Source organism: Myotis daubentonii, chromosome 16 (assembly GCF_963259705.1).
Source record: "Myotis daubentonii chromosome 16, mMyoDau2.1, whole genome shotgun sequence".
NCBI classification, from domain to species: Eukaryota; Metazoa; Chordata; class Mammalia; order Chiroptera; family Vespertilionidae; genus Myotis; species Myotis daubentonii.
In genome coordinates this window covers 54,759,001-54,778,562 of record NC_081855.1, presented here as the reverse complement: position 1 = coordinate 54,778,562, position 19,562 = coordinate 54,759,001, and the positions used below count along the sequence as shown (strand labels likewise).

Sequence of the window (19,562 nt, the reverse complement as noted above, 5' to 3'; positions counted from 1 at the left end):
ACCCTCCCCAGGTGCTGGGCAGCCCAGGCCTTCCTGTCGCCCTCCTGACACCGCCTGCCCCCGCAGCCTAGCTTTCCTCTCACTGTTGTCACTCGGCCTTTGCATCTCGCCTGCCTTTGATCTGCCCTCAGCGGGGTCCAGCCCCGGCCTGTGCGCCCTTCCTCTGGGCTGTGGGCCACTTCACAAGCTCCGCCAGGAGGCCCTGGTCCAGCCTGCCAGCCCTCCCTTTCCCCGGTCACACTTGGCCTCCATTCCTCAAGGGGGCATGTCCCCTGGGGACACCCCCAGCCTCTTTGAGGACCTGAGTTCAAGCCAGTTTACTCAGGGGGATTCAATTTGCAGTTGGGAAAATGCTTTTAAAGCTCACCTGGAGGGAGAAAAAAAAAGGTGTACTATGAAGTGAACATGCAGGCTTCAGGAAAGGATGTTTTGTTGTTGTTAATCCTCACCCTAGGAGATTTTTCCATTGCTGTTTTTAGAGAGAGTGGAAGGGAGAGAAGGAAGGAGGGAAGGGAAGAGAGAGAGAGAGAGAGGAAGAGAGAGAGAGAGAGAGAGAGAGAGAGAGAGAGAGAGAGAGAGAGAGAGAGAAGGTTATTCTGTGTATAATATGCCTGGGTTTGTATAACTCCATCCAGAAAGTTATAACTGTGGTTCCTTCTGAGACAGAGTAACCGCCTGGGGGTCAAGGCAGAGGAGGGCATATGTACCTTCTTTGCAGTTTGGATAGAATTACATTGAATTTTAAAACATAGTTTTAAAGCCAAATGGTAGCTTTGGCCGGTGTGGCTCGGTTGATTGGAGCATGGTCCCGTACACTATAAAGGTGGCGGGTTCGATTTCTGGTCAAGACACATGCCGAAGTTACACGTGTGGGAGGCAGCCGATCAATGTTTCTCTCTCATAATGTCTCTCTCTCTCTCTCTCTCCCTTGCTCTGAAATCAATATGTAGCCTGGCCAGTGCGGCTCAGTGGTTGAGCATTGACCTCTGAACCAGGAGGTCACGGTTCAGTTCTAGGTCAGGGCACATGCCTGGGTTGTGTGCTGGATCCCCAGTAGGGGGCGTGCAGGAGGCAGCCGCTCAATGATTCTCATCGATGTTTTGTGTGTTTTTTTCATCTTCGATGTGTCTCCCTCTCCCTCTCCCTTTCTCTCTGAAAATTGAGAAAATTTTCAAAAATTGCGGGTTTGACCCCACACGCGGCTGGAAGCACACTAGAAGCTTCCTTCGCTCTCTCTTCCGTAAGAAAGCGCGCAACAGCTGTCTGCTCCTAGGCCTCCTTTCATTTTATATATAAAAGGGTTTCAAGAAGAAAAAAACACTCCTCTGACCACTGTCAGATGGCATTGTTGATGGTTGGTGGTTTCTAAATGAAACAAAAAAGAATCTATTTTTTTTTATCATTACCAAAAAAGGGAAAATTTGTTTTCTTAGAGGTGTTAGCAATAGAGAGGGGACTTAAGCTCACAGTCTAGAAACTAGAGAAACTTAAGCATCCCTTGTACTCTGAAAATGTTTTCCTTTTTTGCAATGCATCTCTCATCTTTATTTTTTAAAAATATATTTTATTGACTTTTTACAGAGAGGGAGGGCGAGGGATAGAGAGTTAGAAACATAGATGAGAGAAACATTGATCAGCTGCCTCCTGCACACCCCCTACTGGGGATGTGCTGGCAACCAAGGTACATGCCCTTGACCAGAATCGAACCTGGGACCCTTCAGTCCATAGGCTGACACTCTATCCACTGAGCCAAACCGGTTAGGGCCATCTCTCATCTTTAAATGTGTAATCCCAGGGAGCAGACCCTGCTGTGGTTGTTGAGTCGTAGCATGCACATTTCCAGTATGGCCGGGGCCGCCAGGAAACATGAATCTGGAGGGATGTTACCCTTGGTACACGGGGAAAAGCACAAAGCCTGGAATTAGGAAGTTACCAAAGAAGGAGCACTGTTCCTCCCCGCTCCCTCCTTCCCTCTGGAAAGGGAGCCTCAGCCGCAGAGGGGAGCTCGGCTATGGTGGGCACCCTGGTGCCCTGCACAAGGTGACGAAGGAAAACCAAGGCTCCGCACCTGCAGTTGAACCACCGCTTGCTCCTTTGCGGAAGCAGCTTGTGCCGAGTCTCGCGGGGAATTACTGCATCAGTGTCTCCCCTACACGCCTCACACTGGGCTGAGCATGAAGTTAAATTCATCTTTTCATTCTGTCCACTTTTTTTTTTTTTTTTTTAGCTATGGTGGTCATAAAAATAACCTGCTTTCCACAGTGGCTTTTCTTTTTTAAAAATATATTTTATTGATTTTTTACAGAGAGGAAGGGAGAGGGATAGAGAGCTAGAAACATTGATCAGCTGCCTCCTGCACACTCCCGACCTGGGATGTGCCCGCAACCCAGGTACACGCCCCTGACCAGAATGGGACCTGGGACCCTTCAGTCTGCAGGCCGACGTTCCATCCACTGAGCCGAACCGGTTAGGGCCACAGTGGCTTTTCCTGACCATCAGATTGGCAGCTTTGCAGAGCAACAAACCCACGTCCTGAGCCTGGGAGGAGGGCGGGAGCAGACGTCCCCGCAGCTGCGTTGACTGAGGCAGCGACCCGCTGAGTCCGCTTCCTCCGCTGCTGCCGGGACACAGCGCCGTGCCCCACCCGGAAGCTTGCCGCGAGGATTAGCCAAGATGGGGAGGGGAACGGGTGACAGCGATGGCAAACAGGGCTCTGACTACATCGCAGCTGGCTCCCAAATTACACTTGGTGCGGGAAATTTGAGAAAATGCAGAAAAGCACACACAGCCCTGACCCGTTTGGCTCAGTGGCTAGAGCGCCGGCCTGCGACTGAAGGGTCCCAGGTTCGATTCCGGCCAAGGGCATGTACTTGGTTGCGGGCACATCCCCAGTGGAGGGTGTGCAGGAGGCACTAATCGATGTCTCTCTCATGGATGTTTCTAACTCTCTATCCCTTTCCCTTCCTCTCTGTAAAAAAATCAATAAAATATATATTTTTTTAAAATGCAATGAGATTGTATAAAGTTGAAAGTATCTGTTCATTGTATGCATGTGTGCATAACCCATAGACACAGACCATAGGGGCGGGGGCGGGCTAAAAGGGGTCAATTGAGGGAAAAGGGGGACATAAGTTATACTTTCTTTTTTTTATTATTATTATTGCTTAAAGTATTACAAAGGGTATTACATATGTGTCCATTTTATCCCCCCGCCCTAGACAGTCCCCTAGCCTCCCCTATCCCCCAGTGTCTTATGTCCATTGGTTATGCTTATATGCATGCATACAAGTCCTTTAGTTGATCTCTTACCCCCCTACCTCCTGCCCCCCCATAAGTTATACTTTCAACAATAAAGATTTGGGGCAAAAAAAGACAGTATTTGTTTACAACCATAAAGGGGTGCCTTCCCTATACATACAAAGCAGGATGCTAGCGATATACTTTTCTGAGCGTCCACTGTGGGCGGGGTGTGGTTCAGGGAAGGGAAGTGCTGAGCGCGGCTCTCCCCGCCTGTCCGCGGGGCCGCCCTTGGCCACACCCAAGATGGCTGCGTCCCCAGCCCGTTTCCGGGCCCCGCGGAGCACTTCCGCCTGCCACTCCCAACATGGCCCCACCAGCGCGCTCGGGGCGGGACTAGGGGCGGAAGTGGGTGTAACGGGGACGGCGGCCGGGGAGGGACGCACGCAGACACAAAACACTGGAGAGGGAAGCGGCGCCGGGCCGCAAGGATGATTCCCCCGCAGGAGGCGTCCGCCCGGCGGCGGGAAATCGAGGACAAGCTGAAGCAGGTGAGACCCGGGCGGGGGCGGCGGGGAGGGAAGGCGCCGAGGCCCGGGCATCCCCTCTGGAAGGAGGCGGGGGGCAGAGGGGCACTCGCTGCCAGGAGCTGGGCTCGGGGCGAGGCCGCGGGCCGGGCCGCGGTGATCGGCAGCCGCGGCTTCTGGTGATGCCTTCCCTCCGCGCCCCCAGGAGGAGGAGACGCTGTCCTTCATCCGAGACAGCCTGGAGAAGAGCGACCAGCTCACCAGGAACATGGTGAGTAACCCTCAGCTGGGAGGGGCTGCAGGCCTCAGACCCCGCAGGAGAGCTCGGCGGCCTGGCGGGTCCGGTCCGGTCCGGTCCGGTCCGGAAGGCCTGGGGTTCTGGCCTGGGTAGGAATGGTATTGGGTGGGTTCTCCGGCAGCAATGTGGCGGGCGTGTCCCTTACCTCGTCGCCTTCCCCTGGTCCGCCTGCTGCCCCGCTGGCCTGGGCTTGGTCTCTCCACGCCCCCCCTTCGTCTCCTGCAAACGCAGTGAGGCTGACTTGGGTGGACCGGGGTCGGGCGGAGGGCAGGGGTGGCACTTCTGAGGCTGCTGAGGGCAGACAAGACTCAGCCATCTCCCTCCCCCAGGGGTCTGGGGTAGGATGAACTCTGAAATCGGACAGATCCGGGATCTAGTCCTCACCCTCCACTTGTTTGTGTGTGGCTCCTGGCAGGTAACTCTGAGCCTCAGTTAACTCATATGATAAGACAGGGACAATGCCACCCTCCCCCTGTGGCTGTGAAGGTCATAGGAGCCAATCCATGGGGACCCATCTTGCACAGCACCTGGTATACAGTAGGCGCTCCACAAATATGAGGTTTATTTCTAGAGGGGACTGTAAAGCACAGGTTGAGGAGGTACAAGCTTGGTGTATGCATGGAGTAACACAGTCATGGAGTCCTAGTACCGTGGTCGGCAAACTGCGGCTCGAGAGCCACATGCGGCTCTTTGGCCCCTTGAGTGTGGCTCTTCCTAAGCCTTAGGAATACCCTCATTAAGTTAATAACAATGTACCTACCTATATAGTTTAAGTTTAAAAAATTTGGCTCTCAAAAGAAATTTCAATCGTTGTCCTGTTGCTGTTTGGCTCTGTTGACTAATGAGTTGGCTGACCGCTGTCCTAGTCCTTATGTGGTGCGATTCGCCCTTAGCGAGAGAGGCTTTTGCAAGTGCCAACGATGCATTTGAGGCGACTCCATATGCAGCTACGCCCTGTTCGGTCTAGGAAAGCCTCAGAAAGACCAGACATTGAGATCTGGCTTCAAAGGGTGGAAGGGAAACCACCCGGGGTGCTTATCTTGGGGGAAGGTCCTTTGTTGCTTGCCTTGCCTTCGAATAAAATTTCATCCAGTGTGTTTGGAGCACCTCCTATGTGCTGAGGACACGGTGCACAGCTGCACCCCCGGCCCTTCCCTCGTGGAGCTCATTGTCTAGAAAACCAGAGAAAAGGCAGCGAAGGCCAGAGACCTGGGGGTGCCTGGGAGCCTGAGAGCACGTGTCCCCCCAGGTGTCCATCCTGTCGTCCTTTGAGAGCCGCCTGATGAAGCTGGAGAACTCCATCATCCCCGTGCACAAGCAGACGGAGAACCTGCAGCGGCTGCAGGAGAACGTGGAGAAGACTCTGTCCTGCCTCGACCACGTCATCAGCTACTACCATGTGGCCAGCGACACCGAGAAGGCCATCCGGGAGGGGTGAGCTGGGCCAGGGGTCACACTCCTTTCATTGTGTTTTGTTTTTAATTGACTTTTTCTTTTATTTTTTGTTAATTTATTGTTGACATTCTTGATGCCTCCTGGACCAGCGGCGTAGAAGGGGAAGGGGGTAGAATATATTTGAGCCTGGAGTCCCCGGTATTAATTCTCTTCTTCCCCCTTCCACATGGGTCCTGCTCTTCCTCTTCCATCCAGCCAGGCTGACACAGCTTTTTTTTTTTTTTTTTAATATATTTTACTGATTTTTTACAGAGAGGAAGGGAGAGAGATAGAGAGCTAGAAACATCCATGAGAGAGAAACATCGATCAGCTGCCTCCTGCACATCCCCCACTGGGGATGTGCCCACAACCCAGGCACATGCCCTTGACCGGAATCGAACCTGGGACCTTTTAGTCCGCAGGCTGACGCTCTATCCACTGAGCCAAACCGGTTTCGGCCTGACACAGCTCTGTTCCTTCCCAGCCCCACAGGGAGGCTGGACGAGTACCTGGGAAGCATGGCCAAGATTCAGAAGGCTGTGGAGTATTTCCAGGACAACAGCCCAGACAGCCCAGAGCTCAACAAAGTGGTAAGGGGCCAGCAGGGTAAGGGGGGAGGTGTGGGGCCGTCAGTCCCTGCCCTGGTCTCCTGAGAGACTGAACCAGCTTAAAGGAGAATGTAGTGGAATAAACGTAGTACTAATATAGTACACATACTGTGGTCCTGAAGTACTCTACCTCAGGAATCACAGATATACATTTAAAAAAAAATGTTTTTATTGATTTCAGAGAGGAAGGGAGAGGAAGAGGGAGATAGAAACATCAATGATGAGACTCATTGATCAGTTGCCTCCTGCATGCCCCACACTGGGGATCCAGCCTGCAACCTGGGCATGTGCCCTTGACCGGAATCGAACCCGGGACCTTTCAGTCTGCAGGTCGATGCTCTGTCCACTGAGCCAACCGTCTAGGGCTACAGACACTTTTTTTTTTTTTTTAATATGGAAAGCTTCATGAATTTGTGTGTCATCCTTGTGAGGGGGGCATGCTAATCTTCTCTGTAAGCTGCCAAAGCGAACACCAGACATACATTTTTATTGCATTTGCATAACTTAACAAGTTTATAAATTACTTATACAATATAAAAATTTTTTAAATATATTTTATTGATTTTTTACAGAGAGGAAGGGAGAGGGATAGAGAGCTAGAAACATCTATGAGAGAGAAACATCCATCAGCTGCCCCCTGCACGCCCCCTACTGGGGATGTGCCCGCAACCAAGGTGCATGCCCTTGACTGGAATCGAACCTGGGACCCTTGAGTCCGCAGGCCAATGCTCTATCCACTGAGCCAAACCAGTCAGGGCAATAATATAAATTTAACATTTGATTTTTACAAATGCATTTGGGGTTTTCTTATTGTGGTAAAAAGTACATAATATAAAACTTATCAATCTTACTATTTTTATTTGGCTCAGTGGATAGAGCATCGTCCTCGAACTCAAGGGTCCCAGGTTCGATTCCGGTCAAGGGCATGTACCTTGGTTGCGGGCACATCTCCACTAGGGGGCGTGCAAGATTCAGCTGGTCGATGTTTCTCTCTCATCGATGTTTCTGACTCTATCTCTCTCCCTTCTTCTCTGTAGAAAATCAATAAAAAAATATTAAAAAAAAATTATTTTTATATTACAGTTGACATGCAATCTTATTAGTTTTAAGTGTAATGAGTAGACACATATGTTCCTTATGAAGTGATCACCCTTATAAGTCTAGTACCTACTTGACACCATACACAGTTATTACAATGTTATTAATTGTATTCTCGATGCTGTATTTTACATCCCTGGGACTGTTTGAATAAACACCAATTTGTACTGGGTAATCCCTAACCTTTTCCATCTATCCCTCCAACTCCCCTCCCATCTGGCGACCACCAATTTGTTCCCTGCACCTGAGCGTCTATTTCTGTTTCGTTTGTTTATTTTGTTTTTTAGATCTCACATACAAGTGAAACCATACGGTATTTGTCTTTCTCTGTCTGATGTATTTCATGATTTTGTATGAACATGTTTCCAATTCTCTTATGTGTTCTGGATACCTGTCCTTTATCAGATATATGATTTGCAAATAATTTCATTCTGTGGGGTTTTTTTTTACTTTTTTTGATGGTATCATTTACAGCACAAAAGCTTTTAATGTGACAGTTCAGTTGATCTAGTTCAGTGATGGCGAACCTTTTGAGCTCGGCGTGTCAGCATTTTGAAAAACCCTAACTTAACTCTGGTGCCACGTCACATATAGAAATTTTTTGATATTTGCAATCATAGTAAAACAAAGACTTATATTTTTGATATTTATTTTATATATTTAAATGCCATTTAACAAAGAAAAATCATCCAAAAAAATGAGTTCGCGTGTCACCTCTGACAGCGTGTCATAGGTTCGCCATCACTGCTCTAGTTCTTTCCTTGCAAACCCTTTTCTAACAAGAAGACAGACTGGTCGTGCAGTGAGAAGGTGATCAGCCAGTGTTCATGCAGCATCTGCTTATACCGCCCTGGGTTTCACCTGTGAGCATCCAGTTAGCGAGAACCTGAGCGAAGGAAGGACCAAGGAAGGCCTCCTGCCTTTCTTCTCTGGGTTCAAGGAAGTGCAGGCAGAGGCGGGGAGGGGCGGGCCAGCCGAATGCTGCCACCGCAGTGGGCCCTCCTCCCTCTCCCCTCGCCCCTGCAGAAGCTGCTGTTCGAGCGGGGGAAGGAGTCCCTGGAGTCGGAGTTCCGCAGCCTGATGACTCGGCACAGTAAGGTGGTCTCCCCGGTGCTCATCCTGGATCTGATCAGTGGGGAGGAGGAGCTGGAGATCCAGGAGGAGGTGCCGCTGGAGCACCTGCCGGAGGGCGTGCTCCTGGACGTGATCCGCATCTCCCGCTGGCTGGTGGAATTCGGCCACAACCAAGGTGAGGGGCCGGCCGGAGGGCCAACAGCAGGGCAGGCCCAGGGGGAGGGGCAATTTTTTTTTTAAATAAAAAGTTTAGCCATGGCCGGGTGGCTCAGTGGGTTGGAGTGTCGTCTCGTACACCAAAAGGTTGTGGGGTCGATTCCCAGTCAGAGCACATACCTAGGTAGTGGGTTCAATCCCCAGTCAGGGTGCGTACAGGAGGCAACTAATCGATGTTTCTGTCTCACATCTATGCTTCTCTCTCTCAAATCAATAAAATTTAATAAAATCATTTTGTAATGGCTAAAGATAAGTGTTTTTTTCATTCACTGACATTTGTTGTCTCTGTGCCTCCTATAAATTACTCACATCCTTTGACTCCTTACCTAATCTTTATGTTTTTTATCTGAGAATACTTAGCTTCAGAACTTAAAAAAAATCGTCAGTTCTGTTGGGGGATACTTTCCCTTTAAAGACTTTGCCTGATTCGGGGCAAGGCCCCATGGGTGGCTGCGAGCCCGAGGAGGTGCTAGAAGGGGTTAGCAAGTAGAAATAGTGGGCGCACTGCCGCCCCGCGGAGCTGGTCTAGGGGAAAGGCCGGGGCCGGCTGCCACAGGCCCATCGCCTCGTCTCTCCTCAGATTTCATGAACGTCTACTACCAGATCCGCTCCAGCCAGCTGGACCGCTCCATCAAGGGCCTGAAGGAGCATTTCCGGAAGAACAGCTCTGCCTCTGGGGTTCCCTACTCCCCCGCCATCCCCAACAAGAGGAAAGATACGCCCACCAAGAAGCCCATCAAGCGGCCAGGTGAGTCCCCGCCCCGGCCCTTTAAGCACCAGCCAGAGGCGGTGGGACCTGCATTGCTTTTGGCCACCCTGGGGTTAGCAGCGTCGGCCCCTCCAGCTGCAGGCAGACAGGACAGAAAGCCAGTGTCTGCCCCCCAGCAAGGCCCCACCCAGGGTCTCTTCCTGCTGCTCAGCAGGGTCTGGGGGCTGCATCCATGTCTTTGGAGGAGGGAGGGGCGTCAGGGATGTGGAGAGGCAGGGGAATGGGGTGCAGCCAGGGCAGAACCCCTTGCTGGGCCCCTGCTCCTCCCCTGTTGTCCCGCCAGGAGGCCAGGCTGCGACAGCCAAGCTCGGGGGATGGGACAGGGCAGCCTTCACCTCCCAGCGAGCCAGGGCGGCTGGAAGTGGCACATGGCTGAGAAGTGGGTGGGAGACTTTATACTTTCACAGTCAGCCCTCGCGGAGGAAGCGCGCCCGGCTTTCAGGCCGCACTGCGAGTTCCTGCCTTGTGGCGGGCCGTAGCGGGAGGGTGCTGAGGGCGAGAGGCCTGGGCCGTGGGTTGTGGTGTTCTGGGTGAACAGCTCACATCCTTGTCCCTGCATCATGTCCCCACAGTCTGTGCAAGTAAACAGTGTCCCGTGTGCACCCACAGCTTGGCAGGCCTGGGTTCAAGCTGCAGGCACTGCCCCAGGGGTGGCCTGAGGGACCCAGGGGTGGCCTGAGGGACCCAGGGGTGGCCTGCGGGACCCGCCCCGGGGAGAGGCTGGGTGTAGAGCTCCCCCTCCTCTGTCCGGCCCTGCCTGCCCTGCCCCTCTGAGGGTGTCTGTTCGCACTCCTTAGGGTTTGGAAACGTGGCAGAGCAGACGCTGCCCTGGGGGCACAGCCAGGAGAGCGTTAGGGAAGGTGGGGGGCCTGGAAGGAAGGCACTGCCTTCTCCCCTCCAGAGTGGGTGCCCCGGCCGCCCCCCAGAAAATCCGTGACTCCACTGGGCCGGCGGGCTTGGCTGAGGCTGCGGCTGCTGCAGGCGGGCCGCCTGTCCGCTCTGGGCCTGTGCTGAGCAGGGCTGTGTCTGGGAGGCCGCCTGGGCCAGCGGTCTGTGCTCAGTTCCCGTCCTCTCTTCTCTGACGGCCCCGGGAGGCCCTGGGATCCGATGTGCTCCGTCCTGGGGTGCTGGCCGGCCATGCAGGGACAGGGCAGCTGGACAGGGCCTTCCGGGAGGAGGGCTCACCGTGGACTGAATTCCTCCTTGGCTTGTCGACCCAAGAGGGAAACTCGCTGGGAGGCCCCATGCTCCTGTGGGGGTTCGAGGGTTGTCCGGAGCTGGTGGGCTCAGGACTGGTGTCGGGACGAGGGAACCGGGCCTGGTTCATCAGTTCTGGCGGGGGGAGAGGAGCAGGGAGAAGGTAGGTGGCCATGAAGTGCCAGCCTCAGCGCTGTCCATGGCAGTTGGGTGCCTGATGGTCTTGGCAGCTGCCAACAAGCAGCCCCGCTTCACACCCATGCCCTGTGCGGGCTGGGCTCCCGCTCGGCTGCGGGACAGAACCTGAGGTGCTCCTTAGCGCCGCTCACTGCACAGGGAGACAGATGCGGAGCCGGGGCCGCGTGTTTTTGCGGCTAATGGTGGCGTGGTGCGAACAGGACGAAATGAGCCCCGGGCCCTGCCTTTTTTCACCTGCACTCCTCGGGCACGAGGCAGGGGATGGGCTGCGGCTCAGGGCGGAGGCCCGTGCAGGCGGCGGCGCTCGCTGTGTGAGGTGCTGGTTTATTTCCCACGCTCCGCCCTGCGGTGTCTAGTCCGAGTGGCTGACCCACGGCTGCGGATGCTGCAGTTTGTTTTTGTTGTTTTGACTGTGACACTAACTGTTGTTCCCCCCGTGCCAAGAGCATGCGCCCTTTCCTACTGGCCTCCCGGCTCTCTGTGAGGCTCTGTTGGCCCCTCTCGCCCTTGAGCTTTTGCAGTCGCTTTGTGGTTTGGGTAACCTCGGTGTGTGGGCCAGGCTGCCCCCAGGCCTCCAGCCTTCGTCCTGGCACTGCCCTCCCGGGGGCTCCTTCCCGTCTCGCCAGCTCCCATGCTGCTTTCTGACTGCTGTTTGACTACTTGCCAACACTGAGCATGCCCAGAGAGCTGTGCCTGGCACTCCGCGGGGCGCAGGCCTCCCAGCCTCCAGGTGCCCGCGCTCTGTCCTGGGTCGTAACTCCGGGTGTGAGAGCCCAAGCCTGTTTGGGTTTCGGGGGTCCTTTTTCCTGGGGCTCCTCTTGGTGGACCTTCGCCCGCCACTTCTCCTTCACCCTCCACGCACCCCTCCAATGAGCTCAGGCCAGACAGAGGGTCAGCAGCAGGACGGGAGGCCCCGGGGAATGTGTCCACCCCTTCGTCTCCATCTGCTGGGTCCCCGGCGGCCTGGGGAAGGTCTGCTGGGGGAGGCGGGACTGGGCGTGCTCACTGTCGGGGGGCTGGGCGTGGGCTGGGCGTGGAGGGCCGCTGCTGTTTTCTCTCACTCGTTTCCCAGGTCTTCTTATCTCCTCTCTGTGTGGCTCTGGTGACAGGGACGATCCGTAAGGCTCAGAACCTTCTGAAACAGTATTCCCAGCATGGTCTAGATGGGAAAAAGGGGGGCTCTAACCTCATTCCTCTGGAAGGTAATCACCCCGTGTTCCTCTCCCGTTCCCTCCTCCTCCGTCGTGTGTTCACTCCCACGGCAGGGCAGAGCCTCCAGCCCCAGGAGGGCCTCGGGGGGAACCCTGAGAGGGGACGGGTGGGGCTGCCCGTCCCTGTGCCACTCGCTCCAGCTGGCGCAGGGACAGGTTTCGTGGCCTTGGCCTGGTCCTGTCTGGCTGATGGCAGCTCTGCCCTCCCTGGGGCTCCCCTCCCCCTCCCCTCCCTGTCTCTGTCCTTGTCTCCTGTTTGAACTCAGAGAGAGTTCTTGGCCGTGGGCAGCCCTTTCATGCTGAGATCAGCGTGGCAGGACCAAGCTGGCCTAGGCCTCCTGGTCACCCCAACTTTATAAGGGGGGAGGGGGTGCAGCAAGGGGACAGGCAGCAGGTCGGCACATCCCTTTCTCATGTCAGGAGAATAGCCCCCCCGCCCCTGGAGGACCTGGCCCTCCTCCCTAAGAATGAGCTGGGGACGAGAAGGAGGCTGTCCCCAGTGCCTCGCAGTGACAGTTCTCTAACTGGGTCTCCCCATGTCCGGCAAGATCACCCCCTGGGGCCAGGCACCAGCCGCTCCACGGCTGCCAGAAGCCCCTCAACTCTCCTTGGCCTCGCGGCTTTCTCTTGGACTCCGGGCTTGGTCCGGGCGCTGCAAGTCAGGCTTGAAACGGCTGTTCCCAGGGTGGCCCGCGGCAGAGGAGGGGCTCAGAGCCCCTCCAATGCCCCTCCCCGACACCCCCTCACACCCTCCGGAGATCGAGGGCTTCTTCCCGGTCCCCGAGGCCAGCCCGCCCGGCCCCTGGATAAACGCTGCTTGTGTTTGTGCGGCTGACGTCTCGCTAGGTCACCAGCATGATTCCCGAGTTAAGCACCTGTCCGAGGCCCTGAACGACAAGCACGGGCCGCTGGCCGGTGAGTACGCAGCCCAGCCCAGCCCAGCCCAGCCCAGCCGCGGGCAGCCGCCGCTGCCTTCCCAGCAGCCACCAGAGGGCCCAGAGGATGGGCCAGACCTGTCGCTCTCTCCTTCCATCTCGCTATCCTTCGGGCACGAGGTCTCCTTGCCGCCCTCCAGCTGGGAGTGTGCACCCGGCTCTCAGGGCCGGGCCAAGGGGAGAAGTGGCTGCTCCTTGGATGGCGGGCAGAGACGGGAGGTGGCTCCCTGGAGGGCAGGGAGCCCGACACCGGCTTCACCAACAGCTCTGACTCCCAGGAGCCCGTCCCTGGGCGCATAGCACTAGGTCCCCTGCCCCAGCCTCCAGCCGTGGGATCCAGTCTCCTCCTGGGGCAGCTGATAGCCAAGGAGCCCTCCCTCTCTGGGGCTCACGCTACCTCTTAAACTTTAACCCTGGGCCAGCTGGCCTCATAGGCCGGCGCCCACGGCCTTCCTACAGGTTCCGGAAGCCTGGCTGGGCTGGCCACCGCCCTCGTAGGCCCAGCGTTTTCTGAGATGGCTGTCTCCTTGGTGGACACTGCCACCTGTCCCCCAGCTGCCCTCTTTCCGTACAATCCGGACTCCTCAATCCTAAGGCCATCCCCTCTCCAGGGAGTCCATTTAGGGATCCTCCTCTTCCCCTTTATCTGTCGCCCACACCTGCACCTGGCACTCGGCCATAAATCCCGCCCGTGGCAGAGCTCAGAGTGAAGCCAGGACAAAGGCTGGACCCAGCCATTTCCCCTTCAGCCCGTGGGGCCTGCTGGCGTCCTCAGCTCTCTGCCCGCACAGTCTCCCTCCTCCCCGTCTGCGGCCAGTCTGGACCCCGGCCGGGAGCTGGGGAGACCCTCACCCCGCAGCAGGGAGAGGGCTGTCCCCAGCCCAGCAGCTCAGCGCACCGCTGTCCCGCAGGGAGAGACGACATGCTGGATGTGGAGACCGACGCCTACATTCACTGCGTCAGCGCCTTCGTCAAGCTGGCGCAGAGCGAGTACCAGCTGCTGGTGGAGGTCATCCCTGAGCACCATCAGAAGAAGACCTTCGACTCCCTGATCCAGGTGCTGCCCCGCCCGGGCCGGGGCCTTACAGAGCTGTCACCGCAGCCGGGCCGGGCCTGTGTCTGTAGCCTCCACTACAGCCACCTCCTCCCCCGCGTCCTGGGCCTCTGTCCTGGCGGTGTGTCTGGTCGGCACCTCCCATCAGAAGCGCGCTGCCTCCCCTCACCCCTCCGGGCACCCTCACCGTCCCCGGGAGCCAGCTCTCGCCTCTGGCCCCTCAGCCGAGTCCTCACCCGCAGGATGCCCTGGAGGGGCTGATGCTCGAGGGGGAGAACATCGTGTCCGCCGCCCGGAAGGCCATCGTCAGACACGACTTCTCGGCAGTGCTCGCCGTCTTCCCCATCCTGCGGCACCTCAAGCAGACCAAGCCCGAGTTCGACCAGGTGCTCCAGGTACGCGGTCGGCGAGGCGCTTGCGGCGTGGGGAGGAGGGTGACAGAGGCATCCCCTGGGGGAGGGCAGGGGAGCAGCTGGAAGGAAGGGGCTGCACGCCCACTGGCGGCGGGGACAGTGGCAGCTGTGCCGCTCTGTGCCGCTCAGGGGACAGCCGCCAGCACCAAGAACAAGCTGCCCGGCCTCATCACCTCCATGGAGACCGTTGGTGCCAAAGCGCTGGAGGACTTCGCCGACAACATCAAGGTGATCACCCTTCAACCACTGCAGGGCCGCCTGGCTGTGGGCAGGGGGCAGGCTCCGAGCGGGTCGGGTCTGCCGGAGGGATGACTCCTGTCAGCACCCATCGCCTCCCTCTCTGGGGGCTCCAGGCCTGAGGCACCTGCCCCCGCCCTTGTTTTCTGGCCTGTGCATCTTGCTCCCCTTTGTGCCTTAAGGGTGTCCTGACACCTGTCTGCCAAGAGGTGGCGCCAGGAGCAGGCTGAGGGGCTTGGGTGAGGTGGGGCCTCCTTGGGAGCTCTTCCAGGGAGTGGCTGTTTCCACAGAATGACCCGGACAAGGAGTACAACATGCCCAAGGACGGCACCGTGCACGAGCTCACCAGCAACGTACGTGCTGCCCGGGACCCGGGGGGTGAGGGGGGGCCTCACCAGAACCTCGAAGTGCTGAGCACCCTCAGCAGGCCCGGCCTGCCCTCGAAGCCCAAACCCAAAGTGGGATCAGAGTTTGCAGCCACCGTTTTCACTCGGCAGCCCCGGGCCCTGGACGTGCCCTGTCACACAGGGTGTGCGGTGGGAGGGACCTGGCCTCTGGTCCTGCCTTGACCTCCTGGCCCCTTCCCCACACAGGCCATCCTTTTCCTGCAGCAGCTGCTGGACTTCCAGGAGACGGCAGGTGCCATGCTGGCCTCCCAAGGTACTTGGCCCCTCCCAGCGGGGCCCCCAGCCCCGTGCCCCCCTTCTCCCTCTTGCCTGGAGATGTGGGGTTAGGCCCCCAGCGGCACTGCCGCCTCTGGTGGAGATTGCCTGCAGCCTGTGCAGTGGGGTGGCGACGTGGCCTGTGGCCTGTGCCCTGTGGCCTGTGGCAGGACCCTGAGCCGGGCCCTCGGGGCTGAGCGCCAGGAGAGCGGGTTTGACTGCCCTTCCCGCCCGACCTCTGCCCCTAGGCTCCCTCTGGAGGGCACTCTTCTGCCCCGCCCTCCGTCCAGATTCCTCCCCCTTCTCTGTGCTCGCCTGTCCCCCCAATGAGTCTCACTCAGTGGACACTGGGAGGCTGGCATCTCAGGGGCAGCCCGGTATCTTCCTGAGGTTGGCACAGGAGGGTACACGCATTTCCAGCCGTTGCAAGCACTGAGACCCAGCCCGGCATGTCTGGGCCCCGGGCCCCCTTGCTCCTCCATCTGAGGGCACAGAGCCAGGGGCAGCCTCGGCCTGTGGCTCTCAGGCCTCCACTTTCCTGTGTGCTCCCTGGTCCCCGCGGGTCTGGCTTGGGTGTGTCCCGCTGGCTGTCCTGGCTGTCATGGGGAGCGGTCTGCTTGATGGGAGGACACAGCTGTTTCTAACCTGACTTTGCACTTTGCATCTTTCTCCCGTCTTTGTCTCCTCCTTCCCCTGTCGCACTGCTTTTCACTCCGTAGTTCTTGGGGATACATACAATATTCCTTTAGACCCCCGAGGTAAGCGGCGGGGCTCTGCAGCCCCATCCTCCCTCTGGAAGCCCCGGGAGTGAGGTTCCCTGGGGACAGAGGCCCCTGGCAGACTCAGCACCTGTTGGGGAGTGGGGGTCAGAGGGCACATGGTCCCTTCAGGGTGCTTCCCGCTCTCCCAGCTCCCTCACGGCCACTTTCTGTCTCTGAGGTTACTGGGACACCCTCCAGCCCAGCCCAGCTCCTGCCTGCCCACCCGCGCCCCACCTTGGCCCTCGCTCTGTGTAGGCAGGTCCCCTCTGTACAGCAGGGCACCGTAGAGGAGGTGGGATGTAGGGAAGGGGGAAGCCATGGAGCCTATTCTGACTCCCATCCTGACAGATGGGGTAGGTGGGCCTGGATGCCACCAGCAGGGGGCGGGCGTTGGAGGTCCTGCCGGCCTTCCTGCTGACCCTGGGCCACCCTGGAGCACAGAGGGGCTGGCCCTGGGCTCCAGAAAGAGTCCGAGGCAGCGCTCCATGCAGCGGGCGGGAGCTGAGCCCGCGGACACCAGCTCTGCGCCAGCTCCCTCTGTCCCAGCAGCCAGAGGAAGGAGGCGCAGAGCCCCCCCCCCCACCTGCCCTCCGCTGCCCCTGGGGCTGAGGGGAGGCCAGAGAGGGTCCAGGCTGCCGCCGCGGCCATAGCAGGACTTCTCTCTCTCAGAGACCAGCTCCTCAGCCACCAGCTACAGCTCCGAGTTCAGCAGGCGCCTCCTGAGCACCTACATCTGTGAGTCTGCAGCCGGCAGCAGCACCGCCCCATCCCTGCTTAGCTCCGCCTCCATCTTGTGCTCTCCTGCTATTCCCATCCCCCCGCCCCCCCCTCGCTCCTGAGCCCCAACCCTTGGAATAACCTAACCTCTGGTTCAGGGGCGGAGGGGGCTGGGCAAAGGGCTCCTGAGGCTTGTGGCGCCTGGAGTCGGGGAGGGACAGGAGTGACAGGTAGGACTTGGTTTGTGGGGCCTGGGATGGGGTCGTTTGGTCACACTGCCATGTGGGCGTGGCCACATCGGTCCCTGTGCAGGTAAAGTCCTGGGGAACCTGCAGCTGAACTTGCTGAGCAAGTCCAAGGTGTATGAGGACCCAGCTCTGAGCGCCATCTTCCTGCACAACAACTACAACTACATCCTCAAGGCCCTGGAGAAGTAGGTGCTCGGGGCTGGCGTGCCCTCCGTGTGCCCAGTGGGAAAGCAGGGCTTTACTCCTCGCGGCCCCAGGACCAGGGGCGTGTGTGCTGCCTTCTTAGAGCTCGTGAAGGTGGGGTGGGAAGGGCAGGCCCCCTGGTGCTGCTGCCCAGGCCCACAACCAATCCTGTCCCCTCTACTCTGCCCCCCCCCCCCCCCCCCCCCCAGATCGGAGCTGATCCAGCTGGTGGCTGTGACCCAGAAGACTGCCGAGCGCTCCTACCGGGAGCACATCGAGCAGCAGATCCAGACCTACCAGCGCAGGTGCGAGGCTGCCCTCCGCTCACCCCACCCCTGTCTGTACCCACCACTCGCGCTCCCTTCTCAGTCTCAGGACACTGGGCCCAGTCGGAGTGGGGTCAGTAACGGGGAACTGTTGCCCTGTGGACCCCAATCCTCTCTTGTGTTATAGTCAAATTCAGGGGGTGGCGATGGGAGCCCCCCCCCTGCTGGCTCCCTAGGGGGCCTCAGAGGGCAGAGAACAGTCTGCTTGCGAGGGTGAAGCTAAGCGTAGTTGAGGGGCTGACATCAAAGTGGGCGATGTTTGGCCCAAGCGAAGAGCAGGCTGCACGAGCCCTTGGCCTTGGCTGCGCTCGCTCTGCAGAGCTCCCTCCTCTGCTGCGGGTGTGTCTCCCTCTGTCCTTCCCCGGGAGGCGTCTTCCTCTCCTTTCCCAGTGTCTGCTCTGCCTCCTTCCCTCCTCCCCTGCTTCTCCGTCTTCACTTGCGTGCAGCGGAGGTGGTAGTACTAGTATTCGCTCAGTGTATTGACTGCTGTTTCCTGTAAGTTTTAAAAGCGAGCATCTCGAACACTTTATTCCCGAGGAGAAACCTCAGTTGTGTTTTGCTTAGTTGTGACCCAGATGGAGTCCTGCCCTCCCCATACGGCCCAGTAGATGAAGAGATAAAAATAAAACACAAAGCAAACCAGCCCCAGGAAGCAGCAGCTGCCTGAGCCGCCCCTCTGCTTTCTCTCCCTGGCAGCTGGTTAAAGGTGACCGACTACATCACTGAGAAGAATCTACCTGTGTTCCAGCCGGGAGTCAAGGTGGGCTGAGGGCCTGGGCTGGGAAGGGTGTCTGACAGGTGTCACCCTGTTTGTCATGTCGCTGGGAGAGGAGTCCCTGTGGGGTGAGAGCAGGGGGTGCCTGTGGCCCTCGGAGCAGCAAGCGGGCTGGGGGAGGGCGCTGGGGGAGGGGCGGGGCAGGCGCCTCTCTCTGAGGAGAGCTGTCTCGGCCCCCAGCTCCGGGACAAGGAGCGGCAGGTGATCAAGGAGCGGTTTAAGGTGAGTCCTGAGTCGGGATCCCGTCCCCTCCACTGCTGCTGCTGCTGCTGCTGGAGCGACACCCCCAAACATTTGTCTCCGGGTCCCTTCTCTCCCCATCTCGCTGGCGGCAGGGCTTCAATGACGGCCTGGAAGAATTGTGCAAGATCCAGAAGGCCTGGGCAATCCCCGACACGGAGCAGCGCGACAAGATCCGCCAAGCTCAGAAGCACATCGTCAAGGAGACCTACGGGGCCTTTCTGCACAGGTGAGCCCCCCCCCCCCCCCCCCCCGGCTCAGTGCTCTGCCTCAGGGACACCCCACGGGAAGGCCTTAGACTGCGGCGGAGCGGGGGAGGAGGGAGGCCGCCCTGCTGACCTCAGTGCCTGGCAGGTACGGCAGCGTGCCCTTCACCAAGAACCCTGAGAAGTACATCAAGTACCACGTGGAGCAGGTGGGCGACATGATCGACCGCCTCTTTGACACCTCGGCCTGAGCTGCGCGCTCCCCGCCCGGCGGCACCAGGCAGCGCGGTGTGGACACATAAACCGTGTTAACCTGCCTCTGGGCCAGGGGAGTGTGGTGTCCTTTGGGACAGGGACGTTTCTTCACTGCCTGGGCCGGAGCCTGGCCCTGGGCCCTTGAGTCCTGGTTTGTGCCTCTCCCCGCGCCCTCTCCCTCCCACCCCCATTCCCCACCAAACCAGCACGGCCCTGCACCGGGCTTCCTGCGCACCTGGGGTTTGTGTCCCGACCACAGACCACAGCCTGCAGGGGCCACGTGAGGGCTTCAGGACGGGAAGGGACAGAGGGGAAGACAAAGGCCTCGCCCAAGCTGCCTGTGAGCACGAGCAGGAGGCAGAACCACCCCCGCCAGCCCAGTTCACAGCTGGGGGGAACGCGCCCCCTTCAGCTCAGGCATGTGGGTGGAGAGGCACAGGCCACATGGCCACAGAGGGCAAAACCCAGCAAGATTCACCTGCTCAGGGTCCGTGCCGACAACACATGCCCCATTGCCCACATCCCGAGGGCTGGGTGTTCTGCCCCCAGGAGGCGCTCTCCCCAGTCCTGGGGTCCAGCACACCTCAGCACCTCAGGAGTCCTGACCACCCCAGGCGGCCTGACCCTCGGGGCCCTGAATCCTGGCCCAGGCCAAGCAGCTGGAGTCACAGAAGGTGCAGGTG

General features: G+C 58.4%; 1 protein-coding gene and 1 non-coding gene across 9 annotated transcripts; one reads left to right on the top strand and one right to left on the bottom strand.

The window, feature by feature from the left end:
* Positions 1-3,631: 3,631 nt before the first annotated feature.
* Positions 3,632-18,947, top strand: EXOC7 (exocyst complex component 7). Of its 8 annotated transcripts, XM_059671300.1 has the most exons (21): positions 3,632-3,788; positions 3,970-4,035; positions 5,312-5,496; positions 5,981-6,086; positions 8,229-8,451; positions 9,073-9,240; positions 11,766-11,858; positions 12,714-12,782; positions 13,714-13,859; positions 14,099-14,251; positions 14,399-14,497; positions 14,797-14,859; positions 15,100-15,166; positions 15,888-15,926; positions 16,599-16,664; positions 16,959-17,079; positions 17,287-17,382; positions 18,100-18,163; positions 18,359-18,400; positions 18,514-18,647; positions 18,773-18,947. In XM_059671300.1, exons 1-21 carry the CDS (start codon positions 3,729-3,731, stop codon positions 18,873-18,875), a joined length of 2,163 nt encoding a protein of 720 aa, XP_059527283.1. In that variant the 5' UTR covers positions 3,632-3,728; the 3' UTR covers positions 18,876-18,947. The 8 variants fall into 8 exon arrangements, with proteins under 8 accessions (XP_059527283.1, XP_059527286.1, XP_059527285.1 ...); XM_059671303.1 differs by lacking the exon at positions 11,766-11,858; XM_059671302.1 differs by lacking the exon at positions 12,714-12,782.
* LOC132219422 (U6 spliceosomal RNA) lies at positions 6,492-6,595 on the bottom strand. Its single transcript, XR_009449436.1, has one exon. It is a non-coding gene; the product is annotated as a U6 spliceosomal RNA (small nuclear RNA).
* Positions 18,948-19,562: the final 615 nt, after the last annotated feature.